We start from the raw sequence: 16070 nt of genomic DNA, 5'->3' as shown, positions 1-16070 counted from the left end.
GTTTCTGAGAATGTTCCATACACAGAAGAGAAGAGTATATATTCTGTGATTGTTGGGTAGAATGTTCTTCAGATGTCTGTTAGGTTCATTTGGTCTAGAGTCCAATTTAAGTCCAGAGTTTCTTTGTTGATTTCTGTCCCAGTGATCTGTCTAGTGCTGTCAATGGAGTGCTGACGTCCCTGCTATTGTTGTATTGCTGTCTATCTCTTTTCTTAGGTCTAGTAGTATTTGTATTATGGATCTGGGTGTTGCAATGTTGGGTGCATACATATTTAGGATTGTTTTATCTTCTTGTTGAATTTATCTTTTATCATTATAAATGACCTTCTTTGTCCTTTTAAATTTTTGTTGGTATAAAGTCTGTTTTGGCCATCGTAGTGGCTCATGTCTGTAATCCCAGCACTTTGGGAGGCCGAGGCGGGCAGATCACTTGAGGTCAGGAGTTCATGACCAGCCTGGCCAACATGGTGAAACCCTGTGTCTACTAACAATACAAAAAAAAATTAGCTGGGCATGGTGGCACATGCCTGTAATCCCAGCTACTTGGGAGGCTGAGGCACGAGAATCACTTGAACTCAGGAGCTGGAGGTTGCAGTGAGCTGAGATTGCGCAACTGCACTCTAGCCTGGGCAACAGAGCGAGACTCTGTCTCAAAATAAAGTAAAATAAAATAAAATAAAAATAAAATATATTTGACTAACAATTTATATATAAATGGAAATTACAAATATATTAGACAAAATCATTCTAACAGGGTATTATGAGTTTAACTGTGTCCCCTAAAAAGATATGCTGAAGACCTAACCCCTGGTACTGGTAAATGTGACCTTACTTGGAAATAGGGTCTTGACAGATGTAATCAAGTTAAGATGAGGTCACCAGGTAACCCCAATCTAACCTGACTTGTGTCCAAATAAAAGAAAAGACATACACAGAGATACACAGGGAGAATGCAATGTGAAGATGGAGGCAGACATTGGAATGATGTATGTAAAAGCCAAGGAATGCCAAGGACTGCCAGCAGTTAACAGAGGTTAGGAAAAAGGCACAGGACAGATCCTCACTCAGAGACCTCAGAAGGAACCAAAACTGTCAGCACCCTTGATTTTAGATTTCCAGGCTCTAAACTGTAAGAGAATAAATTTATCTTGTTTTAAGTCACCAAGTTTTTGGTACTTGGTAATTTGTTATTGTATCCTTTAAAAACTAATATGTAGGAGAACCTCTGATAATGTGTATCCTAATTTGTTCTCATTACCTGTTTTAAAAAACAATATTATAAAGGTTAACAAAACGGTCTTACTTTGCTTTCTGTCATTCAACTAGTATGAATTCCCTCATGGCGAATGAGGTCAGAGCGACTACCAAAAGCCTTTCCACATTCCTTACAGTCATAGGGTTTCTCACCAGTGTGAATTCTCTGATGTCGAGTAAGGTTTGAGCCTTTATTAAAGGCCTTCCCACATTCATTACATTCATATGGTTTTTCATCTGTATGGATTCTCTGATGTTGAATAAGTTCTGAGCTCTGAATAAAGGCCTTTCTACATTCTTCACATTCATAGAGCTTCTCACCAGCATGAATTCTATGATGGTTAGTAAGTGTTGAGGCACTATTAAAGGCCTTCCCACACTGCTTACATTCATAAGGTTTCTCACCAGTATGCATTCTCTGATGCTGAATAAGCCTTGAGTGTTGAGTAAAGGCTTTCCCACATTCCTTACATTCATAAGGTTTCTCACCAGTATGAATTCTCAGATGTAGAAAAAGTTGTGAACTTTTAGTAAAGGCTTTTCCACATACTTTGCATTCATAGGGTTTCTCACCAGTGTGAATTCTCTGATGATCATTAAGGTTTGAGCAATACTTAAAGGCTTTTCCACATTCCTTACATTCATAGGGTTTCTCACCAGTGTGAATCCTCTGATGTTGAGAAAAATATGAACTACAACTAAAAGCCTTGCCACATTCCTTACATTCATAGGGTTTTTTACCAGTGTGAATCCTCTGATGTCGAGTAACGAGTAAGCCACGACTAAAGGACTTCCCACACTCCTTAGATTCATAGGGTTTTTCACCAAAATGAATTCTCTGATGTTGAATAAATTGTGATTTCTGATTAAAAGTCTTTCCACACATCTTACATTCCCATGGTTTCTCTTCACTCACAGTTTTTTGAGGTTGAGTAAGAAATGTGGGCTGAATAAAAGTAGATATGTCTTCATGGGTAAGTATTACTTGACTGAAATGTCTCTTCTTTAGAGATAATATCTTGGTCTCACACATTGATTCCAGATCTGAAAGAAAATACAAAGGCAAATACATTTTCCTATTCTGAGCAAGTTAAAACTTCTAAAAATGAAATGGGAGGATTAAACTGAAAAGAATATCTGAGAAATTACACATTTAGTTTTCAAAGGTGGCTAGGCAATCTGTAAAATTGACAAGAAAAGCACAGACATTAGGAGAGGTAATAAAAGAAGCTGAGGATATGGATTCAGAAAGTAGATGACCTCTATAATCCTCAAATTTTGATTTGAACCACAGTCACCTTAAGCCTTGGTGAATACACAGTGTTCAGCACCATCTTGCATATTATAGAGAGATTCAAATTTTTTATTTTTATTTTTCTTTGCCCCCACCCCAGATCCCCTACAGACGCTGCCTGAGACCCAGCTCTGTGTCTCCTCATCATACAGCTTGTGGAGCTCCGAGCATGGTCTGGCAGGGGTTCAGCTGGAGGGCCATGGAGGAGGACAGGCCAGCAGGATGCTGCCTCTACTCCAGGGCATGCACCACGCATGAGAGATTCTAATTATATACATATGTATAAACATATACTCACATACACAGAGTATGATACTGTATGTTTTGCAATTTGTAGATAATTGTCAGACATACATCAAAGGGCTATTAAGAATAATAAATGTGTTGAAAGGCTTAAATGGCAGGGGTGGGTGGAGTTCAGTGACTATGCAAGGGTATATACTGGCAAATCACTAGCATCCAACAAATGTAATATGCTGAACACAACTGGTGGGAAGAGTAGACAGGTAAATGTCTTCTGTGCATAAAGCATGATATGGGTTAGGGACTCACTGAAAATAATTTGCTCTGGAATTCTGTGATGTTGACCTTGGGAGAAAGAAATGAATCATTCAAGTCATAGCAGTGACTGAGAAGGAAGACAGCTCAAGTTTGAGACACAAGAGAGTTAAGACAGGATGAAATGTACTCTATGAGAAGAAAGGAAGTCCATGTCAACATATAAACAGTGAGCCCCAGTTCTATGCTTTAAGGCAATTACTTAACCTCTGAGCCCTCTATTCCTTGTTTATTGAAATGGGAATGACACTTAACTCATGATTGCTAAAAAGATGAAGAATAACGTATATAAATAATCTGATGTAAAGTAAGCACTCAGTATTGGTAGCTATTATTATGAAAGAATGCCGTAGCAAAAACAGATACTAGGCAAATGAAATGGCTTGAAGACATCAAAATAAAGCCAGCTAGACTATCTCAAGTCCTCCCCCCACATGATCATTGGCCAAACTTAGTCTGGGTGAGTCCCTAAAAATCTCTTAAAGTTGTCCTTATTTAATTATTGAATCCCCTCTTTCCTAGACCACTACAGGAATCTCCTAATGGTCTCCCAATATGTTCCAGCACCCTCTAATCCATTCAGCAACTCGTGTGGCATTTTGTCTCGCTTTGCCCTACTGAAAATCTAAACTCCTTGGTAATTACCAAGAAGACTCCAATAATGAGGCTCATACCTACCTCTCCAACCTTGTGTTATACTCCACTTCCACTTGCTCAAGAAGCCCCAGTCCTTCAAGCACATCAAGTTCTCCCTGCCTCTCAGGGCCTTTCCACACGCATCTCCCCCTTACCTGGCATACCCCTCATCCTGTCACCATTGTTGGCCCTGCTAATTGCTGATCATCATTTGAGCCTCTGCTCAAACAGCATATCTCTAGAAGGCCATAACTGATCTTCAGTCTAAATTATGGTCTTCCTGTTATTAGGCCTCAGATCTTCCTGCTATTTCTTATTAATAGCACTTATTATTTGTAATATTATATAATCTGCATAGATCCAACGAAATCAAGAAATGTTTTATGTTTTCACTAATATATACTCAGCTCCTGGCAAACTACCTAAAGAATTACTGAGGCAATAAATGAGTCTAGATTTATTGTTCTCAAGAATACATTTTTAGAGTGGGGTTACAAGGTGGATGACTAGTGGCACCCAGCATTTACCTCCTCCACAAAGAAGGACCAAAACAGTGAGTAGATAATCACACACCAAACTGAGCATCTACGACAGAGCACTGGAATTCAGCAGGGAAGTAACAGGGAACCTCTGAGGCAAAAAGAGAGAAGCAAAGCAGTTGGCCTGGCCAGGATCAGCTTGGAGCCAAGAGTATAGGGGAAAGGTAAGGGAGACCACATTCCCACTGTGGACTCCTGCAATCCTAGCCACAAAACAGCCCCTCAGCCCTCATGGCCCTAAAACTAGTAAAGGGAGCTGCCCAGTGTCTACACAATACTGTTCTAGATAAAGAGTTCATGCTGGGTCCCTCCCCAAACCCAAGCAACTGCAGCATGGTGTCATTTTGGGAGCCCAGCTCCCACCAGACTACATCCTGCCCGGAGACTCAACAGTTCTTCCATCTCTACATCCATGGAGCTCTGCTGGCTTCTCCCCATGTCCATGTAGAGGGTTATAGCACTGCAATGATGGCTGGAACCATCAGTGTGGCTAGATCCCCAGTACTCCAGTCCAGCACTCAGAGTCCTACATTCCTGGGGAATGAGCAGTACAGCAGAGTTGGAAGCTGCCTTTGGGACAGAGGGAGCTGAAGTGTGTGCTTCCCAGAGCCTGAGAGTCACCTGCCTGGGGCCACTGCCACTGACAGGAACACCACTACTTCCAAGCAGCTGGGTCCCTATGCATCTCCAAGTGCCTTCAGGGGCCTTAAGACTAGTGCTGGGCAGCATCAAAAGGCCTAACATCAAGCCTACCTGGCCCACCAAAGCTGCTGCCTCCGCACATCATCTGAGGGTTTGGGAATCAACCGACCTTGCTGGCCATTGCTGGTGCCCACATGCACCAACCATCCCCGGAAATGAAGAAAAGCAGAGCCAATGTGCCACCAGGGCCCGAGCATGCTGTCTGGAGGCATGGGAATTGACTCACCCTACCCACCACAGCCTGAATCCACATGCACCACTCGGAGGGCAAGAAGACAGGGTTTCCATGCCTGGTACTGCCCCTGCCACTGCCTGTATGCAATGTCCAGGGGTGTGGGGATGAATTCACTCCTCACACTGCCACCAATGCCTGAACATGTCTTCTGGGAGCCTAATTATGGGTTTTCTTAGCCTGCCAGTGCCCACCATCTATTGTTTGGTAGCCCAGGGATTGACTCAGCCCACCCACCATCACTAGCATCCATACACCCCTGCCAGTGACCCGAGGACAGGCCAGCCTAGCCTGCTGCCAACACCAATGCAAGCATCAAAATGTACACACCACCTAGAGGAACAGAGACTGGCCCATCCAGCTTGCCGTTGCCACTGCTGGTGCCTGCATATGTTGCTTCAAAGCCCAAAGAGTTGGCTAACTAATGTTATTGTCATAATCAATGCCATACATGCCAACAAGGAGCCCAAGGACCTGCCTTCCTTCCTGGCCCACTGCTGCTACTGCCAGCACCTGAGCAAGCAATCTGGAGGCCCAGGGATCAACCTTCATGGAGCAGCTACCACCAGTGTCTGAATACACCACCTCGGGCCCCATGATACAGCATGCCCAGGCTATCACCAACACCACTGGGGCCTACAGACCAGCATAGCTGGCATCCCTATCCCAGAAAAGCCTCATCACAGCTTCCACTAACAACCAAACCCTAAGTCACTGAGGAACTCACAGACACTGCTGCCACTGATTGCAGTCAAAGAAATCATATGGAGATTATACCACTGCATCCACCTAGAATGAAGCCAAAACAACCTACCCAACCAACACTATAAATACATCTATAGGAAAAAGGTTTTCCTTATGAAAACAAATCCATAAAATTGGAAAAAATGACCATAACAAGAAATACACAGATATCAACGTAAGGATAAAAGAAACATGAGAAAGCATGGAACCATGACATCTCCAAAGTAACACAATTAATTCTCCAGCAACAGATTCCAACAAACAATAAATCTATCAAGTACCTGAAAAAGAATTCAAAATAATGATATTAAAGAAGCTCAGTGGGACCCAATAGAACATGGATAAGTACCAAAAGAATCAGAAAAAACAATTCATGATCTGAATGAGAAATTCAGCAGATAGATATCATGAAAAAGAACCAAACAGAAGTTCTGAAGCTGACAAATTTCAATGAATGAAATAAACACAATTGAGAGCTTCAACAATAGACTAGATCAAGCAGAAGAAAGAATTTCTGAACTTGAAGACAGGTTTTTAAAAATAATCCAGGAAGACAAAAGTAAAAAATAATAAGTAATTTTTAAAACTGAAGAAAGCTTAGGTGACATATGGGACATCATAAAGCAACCAAATATTCAAATTTTGGGTATTCTAGAAGGAGAAGAGATGGACAAAGGCATAAAAACCTATTTAACAAAATAATAACTGAACACTTTCCAAGTCTTGTAAGCAATACAGACATCCTGATATAGAAGGCTCAATGATGCCCAAATAGATTCAATCCAAAAAGGTCTTCTAAGGTCCATTACAGTCAAACTGTCAAAAGTCAAAGACAAAGAGAATTCTAAAAAAAGCAAGAGAAAAGCATCAAGTCATATATAAGGGAACCCTCAGGCATCAAGTCACATATAAGGGAACCCTCAGGCATCAAGTCACATATAAGAGAACCCTCATCAGACTAGTAGCAGATACCTTGGCAGAAACCTTCCATGCCAGGAAAGAATGGTATGAGATATTCAAAGTGCTAAAAGAAAAAGCACTGTCAGCCAAGAATACTATACCTAGCAAAGCCATCCTTCAAAAATGAAGGAGAAAGTTTTTCCCAGAGAAGCAAAAACAGAGAAAATTTGTCACAACTAGGGTGACCCTATCAAAAATGGCAAAGGGTGTCCTACATCTGGAAGTGAAAGACATATCTACCATCATTAAACAAATGAAAATAAGCTCACTGGTAGAGCAGATATACCAATGGAAAGAGAAAGGACTCAGATGTAACCATTACATAAAACTACCAAACCAAATGATAAGAGAAAAGAAAAAGGATATAAAACAACCATACAAAAAATTGACAGATTAGGAATAAATCCTCACCTATTAATAATAACTTTGAATGTAAACAGCCAAATCCCCCACTTAAAAGATACAGTCTGGTTGAATGGATAAAATAAATATGACTCACCTATATACTGGCTGTGAGAAACTCACTTTATCTATAAAATCACAGACAGAAAGTGAAGGGATGAAAAAAAAAACACTGCAGACAAACAGAAACCAAAAGCAAGTGAGAGTAGCCGTACTTAAATAAAACAGACATTAAGTAAAAAACTGCAGAAGAGGCAAACAAGAGCTTTATAGAATGATAAAGGGATCAATTCAGCTAGAAGATATAAAATTCTAAATTTATAGGCACCTAACACTGCAGCACCCAGATATATAAGCAAATATTATTAGATCAAAAAAGAGAGATAGGGCTGGGTGTGGTGGCTCATGCCTGTAATCCCAACTTTGGGAGGCCGAGGCAGGAGGATCACTTGAGGTCAGGAGTTCAAGACCAGCCTTTCAAACATGGCAAAACCCTGTCTCTACTAAAAATACAAAAATAAGCTGGGTGTGGCCAGGCGCGGTGGCTCATGCCTGTAATCCCAGCACTTTGGGAGGCCGAGGCAGGCGGATCACGAGGTCAGGAGATCAAGACCATCTTACCTAACATGGTAAGACCTCATCTCTACTAAAAATACAAAAAATTAGCCAGGCGTGGTGGTGGGTACCTGTAGTCCTAGCTACTCAGGAGGCTGAGGCAGGAGAATGGCATGAACCTGGGAGATGGAGCCTGAAGTGAGCTGGGACTGCACCACTGCACTCCACTCTGGGCGACAGAACAAGACTCTGTCTCAAAAAAAAAAAAAAAATTATCTGGGCATGGTGGCATGCACCTGTAATCCAAGCTACTCAGTAGGCAGAGGCAGGAGAACTGCTTGAATCTGGGAGGCAGAGGTTGCAGTGAGCCAATATTGTGCCACTGCACTCCAGCCTGGGCAACAGAGCGAGACTCTGTCTCAATAAAACAACAAAAAAAGATAGACTCCCATAAAATAATAGTACAGGACTTCCACATCCCACTCTCAGCATCAGATAGTTTGTCTAGATAGAAAATCAACAGCTTTGGATTTAAACTGGACATCAGACCAAATGGACCTACCAGACACTAACTGAACATTTTATCCAACAGCTGCAGAATACACATCGTTCCCATCAGCACATGGAACATCCTCCAGGAAGAGACCATATGTTAGGCCATAAGACAAGTTATAACTAATTTTTAAAAATCAAAATCATATCAAGTATCTTCTCAGACTACACTAGAATAAAACTAGAAATCAATAACAAAAACTTTGTAAACCACACAAATACATGGAAATTAAACAATGTGCTTGCTCATGCATGCCCACTGGGTCAATTAAGAAATTAAAGATCATCAAAGACTACTACAAGCAACTATATGCTAACAAATCAGATAACCTAGAGGAAACAGAAAAATTCCTGGATGCATGAAAACCTACCAAGATTGAACCAGGAAGAAACAGAGCAGAAGAACCTGAGCAAACCAATAACAAGTCATGAGATTGAAGCAGTAGTAAAATGTCTCCCAACAAAGAAAAGCCCAAGACTAAATGGCTTTACTGCTGAATCCTACCAAAATTACAAATAACTAACCTAAATTTTTCTCAAACTATTCCAAAAAATGGAAGAGGAGTGAATTCTTCCTAATTCATTCTACAAGGCCAGCATTACCCTGATACCAAAACCAGAGAGGGACACGACGACAACAACAAAAAAGATTTGATATCCCTCATGAACATAGACCCAAAACCCCTCAATGAAATACTAGCAAACAAAATCCAATAATACAACAAAAAGATAATATACAACGATTAAGTGAGATTTTTCCTGAAAAGTGCAAGGATGGTTCAACGTAAGCAAATCAATAACATGATGTATCAGATCAACAGGATGAGGGACAAAAACCATATGATCAGCTCAACAGATGCAGAGAAAGCATCTGATAAAGTTTAACATCTCTTCATTATAAAAACCTCTCAACAATCAGGCATTAAAAAACATACCTTAACATAATAAAGACCATATATGACAAATCTACAGCTAACACCATACTGAATGGGGAAAAGCCGAAAGCCTTTCCTCTAAGAACTGGAACAAGACAAAGAAGCCCACATTCACCACTGTTATTCAATATAGTACTGGAAGTCCTATCCAGAACAATCAGGCAAGAGAAAGAAATAAAACGCATCCAGACTGGATAATAGAAAGTCAAACTGTCCCTTTACGGATGACATGATCTTACATATATATAAAAACCTAAAGATGCTACCAAAAATTCTTGGAACTGATCAATGAAATCAGTAAAGTTGCAAGATACAAAATCAGTATACAAAAACAAGTAGTAGGCTGGGCATGGTGGCTCACGCCAATAATCCCAGCACTTCAGGAGGCCGAGGTGGGTGGATCACTTGAGGTCACGAGTTTGAGACCAGCTTGGCCAACATGGTGAAACTTGTCTTGACTAAAAATACAAAAATTGGACAGGTGTGGTGGCAGGCACCTGTGGTCCCACCTACTCAGGAGGCTGAGGCAGAACTGCTTGAACCCAGGAGGCAGAGGCTTCAGAGAGCCAAGATCATGCCATTGCACTCCAGCCTGGGAGACAGAGCAAAACTCTGTCTCAAAAAAACAAAAACAAAAAAAGGATTTCTATACATCCACAACAATGAATTAGCTGAAAAACAAATCAAGAAAACAATCCCATATAACAATCCCAATATAATAGCTACAAAAAACAACCTAGAAACAAATTTAACCATGAAGTAAAAGACCTCTACAAGGAAAACTGCAAAACACAGATGAAAGAAATTGAAGACAACACAAACAAATAAAAAAATATTTACATACTCATGCACTGGAAGAACTATTGTTAAAATGAACATATTTCCCAAACCAATCTACAGATTCAATGCAATACCTACTGAAATACCAGTCAGTTTTTACATGAACAGCAAAAAAAAAAAAAAAAAATCCTAAAATTTGTAGGGAATCATAAAAGATGCCAAATAGCCAATGCAATCTGTAGCAAAAGAACAAAAGTGGAAGAATCAAACTTCAAAATACACTACAAAGCTGTAATAACCAAAACAGCATAATAAAGGGTACTTTCATAAACAGGGTACTGTCATAAAAACAGACTCAAAGACCAAAGGAACAGAAGAGAGAACCCACAAATAAATCCATGTATTTATAGTCAACTGATGGTTGACAAAGGTGCCAAGAACAGACATTGGGAAAAGGACACCCTGTTCAATAAATGGTGCTGGGAAAACTGGATATCCGAGTGAAGAATGAAACTAGACTGTATCTCTCACCATATACAAAAATAAACTCAAAATGAATTAAATACTTAACTATAAGACCCCAAACTATAAAACTACTAGAGGACAACATAGGGGAAACACTTCAGAAGAATACGCAAATATATTTTAGATAAGACCTTAAAGATATTTTCAATAAGGGGCAAACAACAACAAAAAAGACAAATTGGACTATATTGAACTAAAATGTTTCTGCACAGCAAAGGAAACAATCAACAGAGTGAAGAGACCTGTAGAATGGCAGAAAATATTTGCAAACTCTTCACCTGAGAAGGGACTAATATCCACAATTCACAAGGAACCAAAAAAACTTAATAGCAGGGCCACAGTGGCTCATAACTGTAATCCCAGCACATTGGGAGGCCAAGTCAGGAGGATCACTTGAGGCCAGGAGTTTGAGACCAGCCTGGGGAACATAGGGAGACCCCCATCTCTATAAACAATTTTAAAGTTAGCTAGGTATAGTGGCATGCACCTGTAGTCTTAGCTACTTAGGAGGCTGAGGTGGTAGAATCCCTTGAGCCTGGGAGTTCAAGGATGCAGTGAGCTGTGGTCATGACACTGTACTCCAGTCTGGCTGAGAGTGAAACTCTCTCACATACACAAAAAAAATGACACTGGGCACATTCTATTAGTAAAATAAAAAAATACATATATATATATATAAAACAATTGATAAATATTCAAAGTGATGGGTATCTAAATACCTTGATTTGATCCTTATACATTGTATGAATGCATCATCAATCTATCCCTTGTACTCCATAAATATGTATAATTTGTATCAATAAAAACTTAGGAAAAAAGCTCATGAGAAATCTAATGTATAGCAGGAGGACTACAGTTAGTAATACTCTATTGTATACTAGAAATTTGTCAGGAAAGTAGGTTTTAAGTACTCTTACCCTAAACAAAAAAAGAAAGAAAAAAATTATAGTTATTTGATATGACCTGCTTAACTACAGTAATTATTTCCATATGTATGTGTATCAGAACATTATGTTGTACACCTCGAATTTATACAATAATTTTAAAAAAAGGTTCATATACAAAAAAAATTTTTAAAAACACATATAAAAAATAGAGTAACAGTATTTGCTAGCAAAACAGGGAGACTGTAGTAAAAAATAATTTAATTGAACATTTAAAAATAACTAAAATAGGCCGGGCATGATGGCTCATGTCTGTAATCCCAGCATTTTGGGAGGCTGAGGTGGGTGGATCACTTGAGGTCAGGAGTTCAAGACCAGCCTGGCCAACACGGTAAAACTCCATCTCTACTAAACACACACACACACACACACACACACACACACACACAAATTAGCTGAGTGTGGTGGTACATGCCTGTAGTCCCAGCTACTTGGGAGGCTGAGGCACGAGAATCACTTGAACCCGGGAGGCAGAAGTTGCAGTGAGCAGAGATCACACCCCTGCACTTCAGCCTGGTGACAGAGTGAGACTCTGTCTTAAAAAACAAAACAAAATAAAAAAACCTAAAAACTAAGAGTACAATTAGATTGTAACACAAAGAATAAATGCTTGTAGGTGATGGATATCACATTTCCCCTGATATGACCATTGCTTGCCTGTATCAGAATATCTCATGTAACACATAAATATACATACCTCCTGTGTACCCAAAAAATTAAAAATAAAGATTAATAAATAAATAAAAACACAGGCCAGGTGTGGTGGCTCGCTCCTGTAATCCCAGCACTTTGGAGGGCTGAGGCAGGTGGATCACTTGAAGTCAGGAGTTCAAGACCTGCCTGGCCAACATGGTGAAACCTCGTCTCTACCAAAATACAAAAATTAGCTGCGTGTGGTAGCATGAGCCTATAATCCCAGCTACTCAGGAGACTGAGGCAAGAGAATTGCTTGAACACAGGAGGTAGAGGTTGCAGTGAACTGAGATTGTGCCATTGCACTCTAGCCTGGGGAACAGAGCGAGACTGTCTGAAAAAAAAAAAAAAGATAACAAGTGTTAGCAAATGATGTGGAGAAACTGGAACCATCATACACTGCTGGTGGGCATGTAAAATGGTGTAGCCGTTTTGGAAAAGAGTCTAGCAGTTCCTCAAATGGCTAAACACAAGAGTTATGATATGACCCAGCAATTGTACTCCTAGGTAGAAACCTGAAAGAACTGAAAGCTTATGTCCACACAAAAACTTACAGACATGTTCATACAACATTATTCAAAATAGCCCAAAAGAGGAAACCCAAATGTCCATCAACTGATCAATGGATAAATGTGGTATATCCATAAAATGGAATAGTATTTGGCAATAAAAAGAAATGAAATACTGATACATGCTACAACATGGATGAGCCTTGAAGAGCATTAAGTTATGAAATACGGAATTTGCAGAAGACCACATATTGTACAATTCCATTTATATGAAATGTCCAGAATAGGCAAATCCATAGAGAAAATCAACTCATGGTTGTGTGGGGCTGGAGAGGGGTGGGAGTAACAGCTAGAGTGTACAGGGGTTTTTCTGAGGTGATAAAAATGTTCTAAAATTCATTATGGTGTTGCTTATACACCTCTATTTATATTACAAGTCACTGACTTGTACATTTTATGTGGGTGAACTGTATGGTATGTGAATTATACCTTAATAAAGCTGAAAATAAAACAAAAAAATTAACGGAGCGCTACTCTGGTTCATAGACAGCAGGGGTTAGGCAACTTTTTTATAAAGAGTAAGACAGCAAATATTTCCAACTTTGTGGGCTATTCAGGTATGTGACTGTACTGCAAAGACAGTCACAGAAAACTTCTAAAAGTTTGAATGTGCTAGCCTTAAAAAAAAAAACAAGCTTTTCCAACTTGGACCTGGCAGAATGGTTCCTGCAAAGAAGGGTGGCGAGAAGAAAAAGGGCCGTTCTGCAATCAACAAGGTGGTGACCCGAAAGTACACCATCAATATGCACAAGCGCATCCATTCAGTGGGCTTCAAGAAGTGTGCCCTCGGGCACTCGAAGAGATTCAGAAATTTGCCATGAAGGAGACGGGAACTCCAGATGTGCGCATTGTTACCAGGCTCAACAAAGCTGTCTGGACCAAAGGAATCAAGAATGTCCCATAACGAATCCGGAATGTCCCATAACGAATCCGTGTGTGGTTGTCCAGAAAATGAAATGGGGATGACGATTCACCAAATAAACTCTATACTTTGGTTACCTATGTACCTGTTACCACTTTCAAAAATCTACAGTCAATGGGATGAGAACTAATCACTCACTGATCGTCAAATACATAAAATAGTTATAAAATTGCAAACAAAACAAGTTTCCCCCTCCCCCACAAAAATAACCCCACAACCTCACAAGAACTGCTAGCTCAAAAACAAAATTTTAAAAAGACTGGCTTAATAATTCTGGTTTAAAAATAACTATATCTCTTCCTCCTGATTTTATCAGTGCAAAATGTAAACTTTAAGATTATAAAAACTAGGCTGGGTGCTATGGCTTACGCCTGTAATCCTAGCACTTTGGGAGGCCAAGGCAGGTGGATTACTTGAGCTCAGGAGTTTGAGACCAGCCTGGGCAACATGGCAAAATCCCATCTCCACAAAAAATACAAAAATTAGCCAGTCATGGTGCCGTGTACCTGTAGTCCCAGCTACTAGGGACGCTGAGGTGGGAGGGTCACTTGAGCCTGGGAGAGGTGGGTGTGTGGGAGGTTGCAGTGAGGCAAGATGCACCACTACACTCCAGCCTGGGCAACAGAGCCAGACTCTGTCTCAAAGTAAAATAAAATAAAATAAAATAATAAAAACTATACAATTATGTGTTAAACCAAATCAAATTATAGTTCTGTCAGACTTTTTGACATCAAAGTAACTGTTGGGCCGGGTACGGAGGAACCTGTCCCAGCTTCCTGAGTAGCTAGGATTACAGGCATGCACCACCATGCCCAGCTAATTTTTGTATTTTTAGTAGAGACGAGGTTTCACCATGTTGCCCAGGCTGGTCTCTAACTCCTGACCTCAAGTGATCCACCTGCCTTGGCCTTCCAAAGTGCTGGAATTATAGGCTTGAGCCACCGCGCCCGGCCGCCTTGTTTTTTATGTTAGAGGATGGCTATACCTTTGGGTAATGTAAATAAATACATGTGGTTTTTTTTGTTTTGTTTTTGGGTCAAGGCTAATTTTAGTTATGGTATGTGCAGGGCACAAATGTGCAAAAAGGTATTTCTGTCCTTTTTATAAAGGCTTATAAGGAACGTGGGTGGCTATTGGGGGAGTGGTATCACATGAACTCAGGAGTCTGTTAAAATGTTTATGTATCACAGTTTTTCTGTGATTACCTCCCACATTTTTCTGTGATTAAACATTATAATTTGAGTAGCTGAGACTATCTGGGAATAATCATAACAGAAATGTAATAGATATGCTTTTGTTATCAAAGAAATTATAGGTCAGGCATGGTGGTTCACACCTGTAAAACCAGTGCTTTGGGAGGCCAAGGCGGGTGGAACACCTGAAGTCAGGAATTTGAGACCATCCTGGCCAACAGTGAAACCCTGTCTCTACTAAAAATTAAAAAATTAGCCGGGCATGGTGACAGGTGCCTGTAATCCCAGCTACTCGGGAGGCTGAGGCAGGAGAATCACTTGAACCTGGAAGGCAGAGGTTGCAGTGAGCTGAGATTGTACCACTGCACTCCAGCCTGGGCAACAAGAGTAAAACTCTGTCTAAAAAATAATAATAATAACAATAGTTTTGTCTTTAAAAAACTAGTTCCAAAATGTAAAACTGATACATAAAGAAAGACATCTCAGTTTTGATGGGTTTATTTTCAATTCAGTATTTGAACTTGGTCCCGAGTATGTAAAAACATTCCTAAGTGACTATTATTAAGCAAGATGTCAAAATAGAAAGTACAGGCCGGGCGCGGTGGCTCACGCCTGTAATCCCAGCACTTTGGGAGGCCGGGATGGGCGGATCACGAGGTCAGGAGATCCAGACCATCCTGGCTAACACGGTGAAACCCTGTCTCTACTAAAAATACAAAAATTAGCTGGGCGCGGTGGCGGGTGCCTGTAGTCCCAGCTACTCAGGAGGCTGAGGCAGGAGAATGGCATGAACCCGGGAGGCGGAGCTTGCAGTGAGTGGAGATCGCACCACCGCACTCCAGCCTGGGCGACAGAGTGAGACTCCGTCTCAAAAAAAAAAAACAAAAACAAAAACAAAAAACAAATAGAAAGTACAAACTACAATACAAATAAATGTAAGGCATAACACAAATGGGGATGCACATTAAGTAGGTAACAGGAAAGTTAAAACAACATTTGTATAATCAGGATATAAACTATGAATATTGCTATAGTCAAGATACATATGGTGATTTTTTTTTTTTTTTTTTTTTTTTTTTTT

At 40.2% G+C, this 16070-nt stretch overlaps 1 protein-coding gene across 2 annotated transcripts in view; it reads right to left on the bottom strand.

Annotated features, from left to right (window-relative positions):
• Positions 1–630: 630 nt before the first annotated feature.
• The window catches only part of ZNF829 (zinc finger protein 829), a 27656-nt gene continuing 12216 nt past the window's right edge, over positions 631–16070 (bottom strand). For both annotated transcript variants that reach the window (XM_026449159.2, XM_026449160.1), the window contains one exon: positions 631–2298. In XM_026449159.2, coding sequence (XP_026304944.1) covers positions 1319–2298 — 980 coding nt within the window. In that variant the 3' untranslated portion in view covers positions 631–1318. The remainder of the gene's footprint in view (positions 2299–16070) is intronic.

The sequence above is a fragment of the Piliocolobus tephrosceles genome, chromosome 21 (genome assembly GCF_002776525.5).
Source record: "Piliocolobus tephrosceles isolate RC106 chromosome 21, ASM277652v3, whole genome shotgun sequence".
NCBI lineage: Eukaryota > Metazoa > Chordata > Mammalia > Primates > Cercopithecidae > Piliocolobus > Piliocolobus tephrosceles.
Note: the sequence above shows the minus strand (reverse complement) of the source record. Positions and strands in the feature narration are given on the sequence as shown.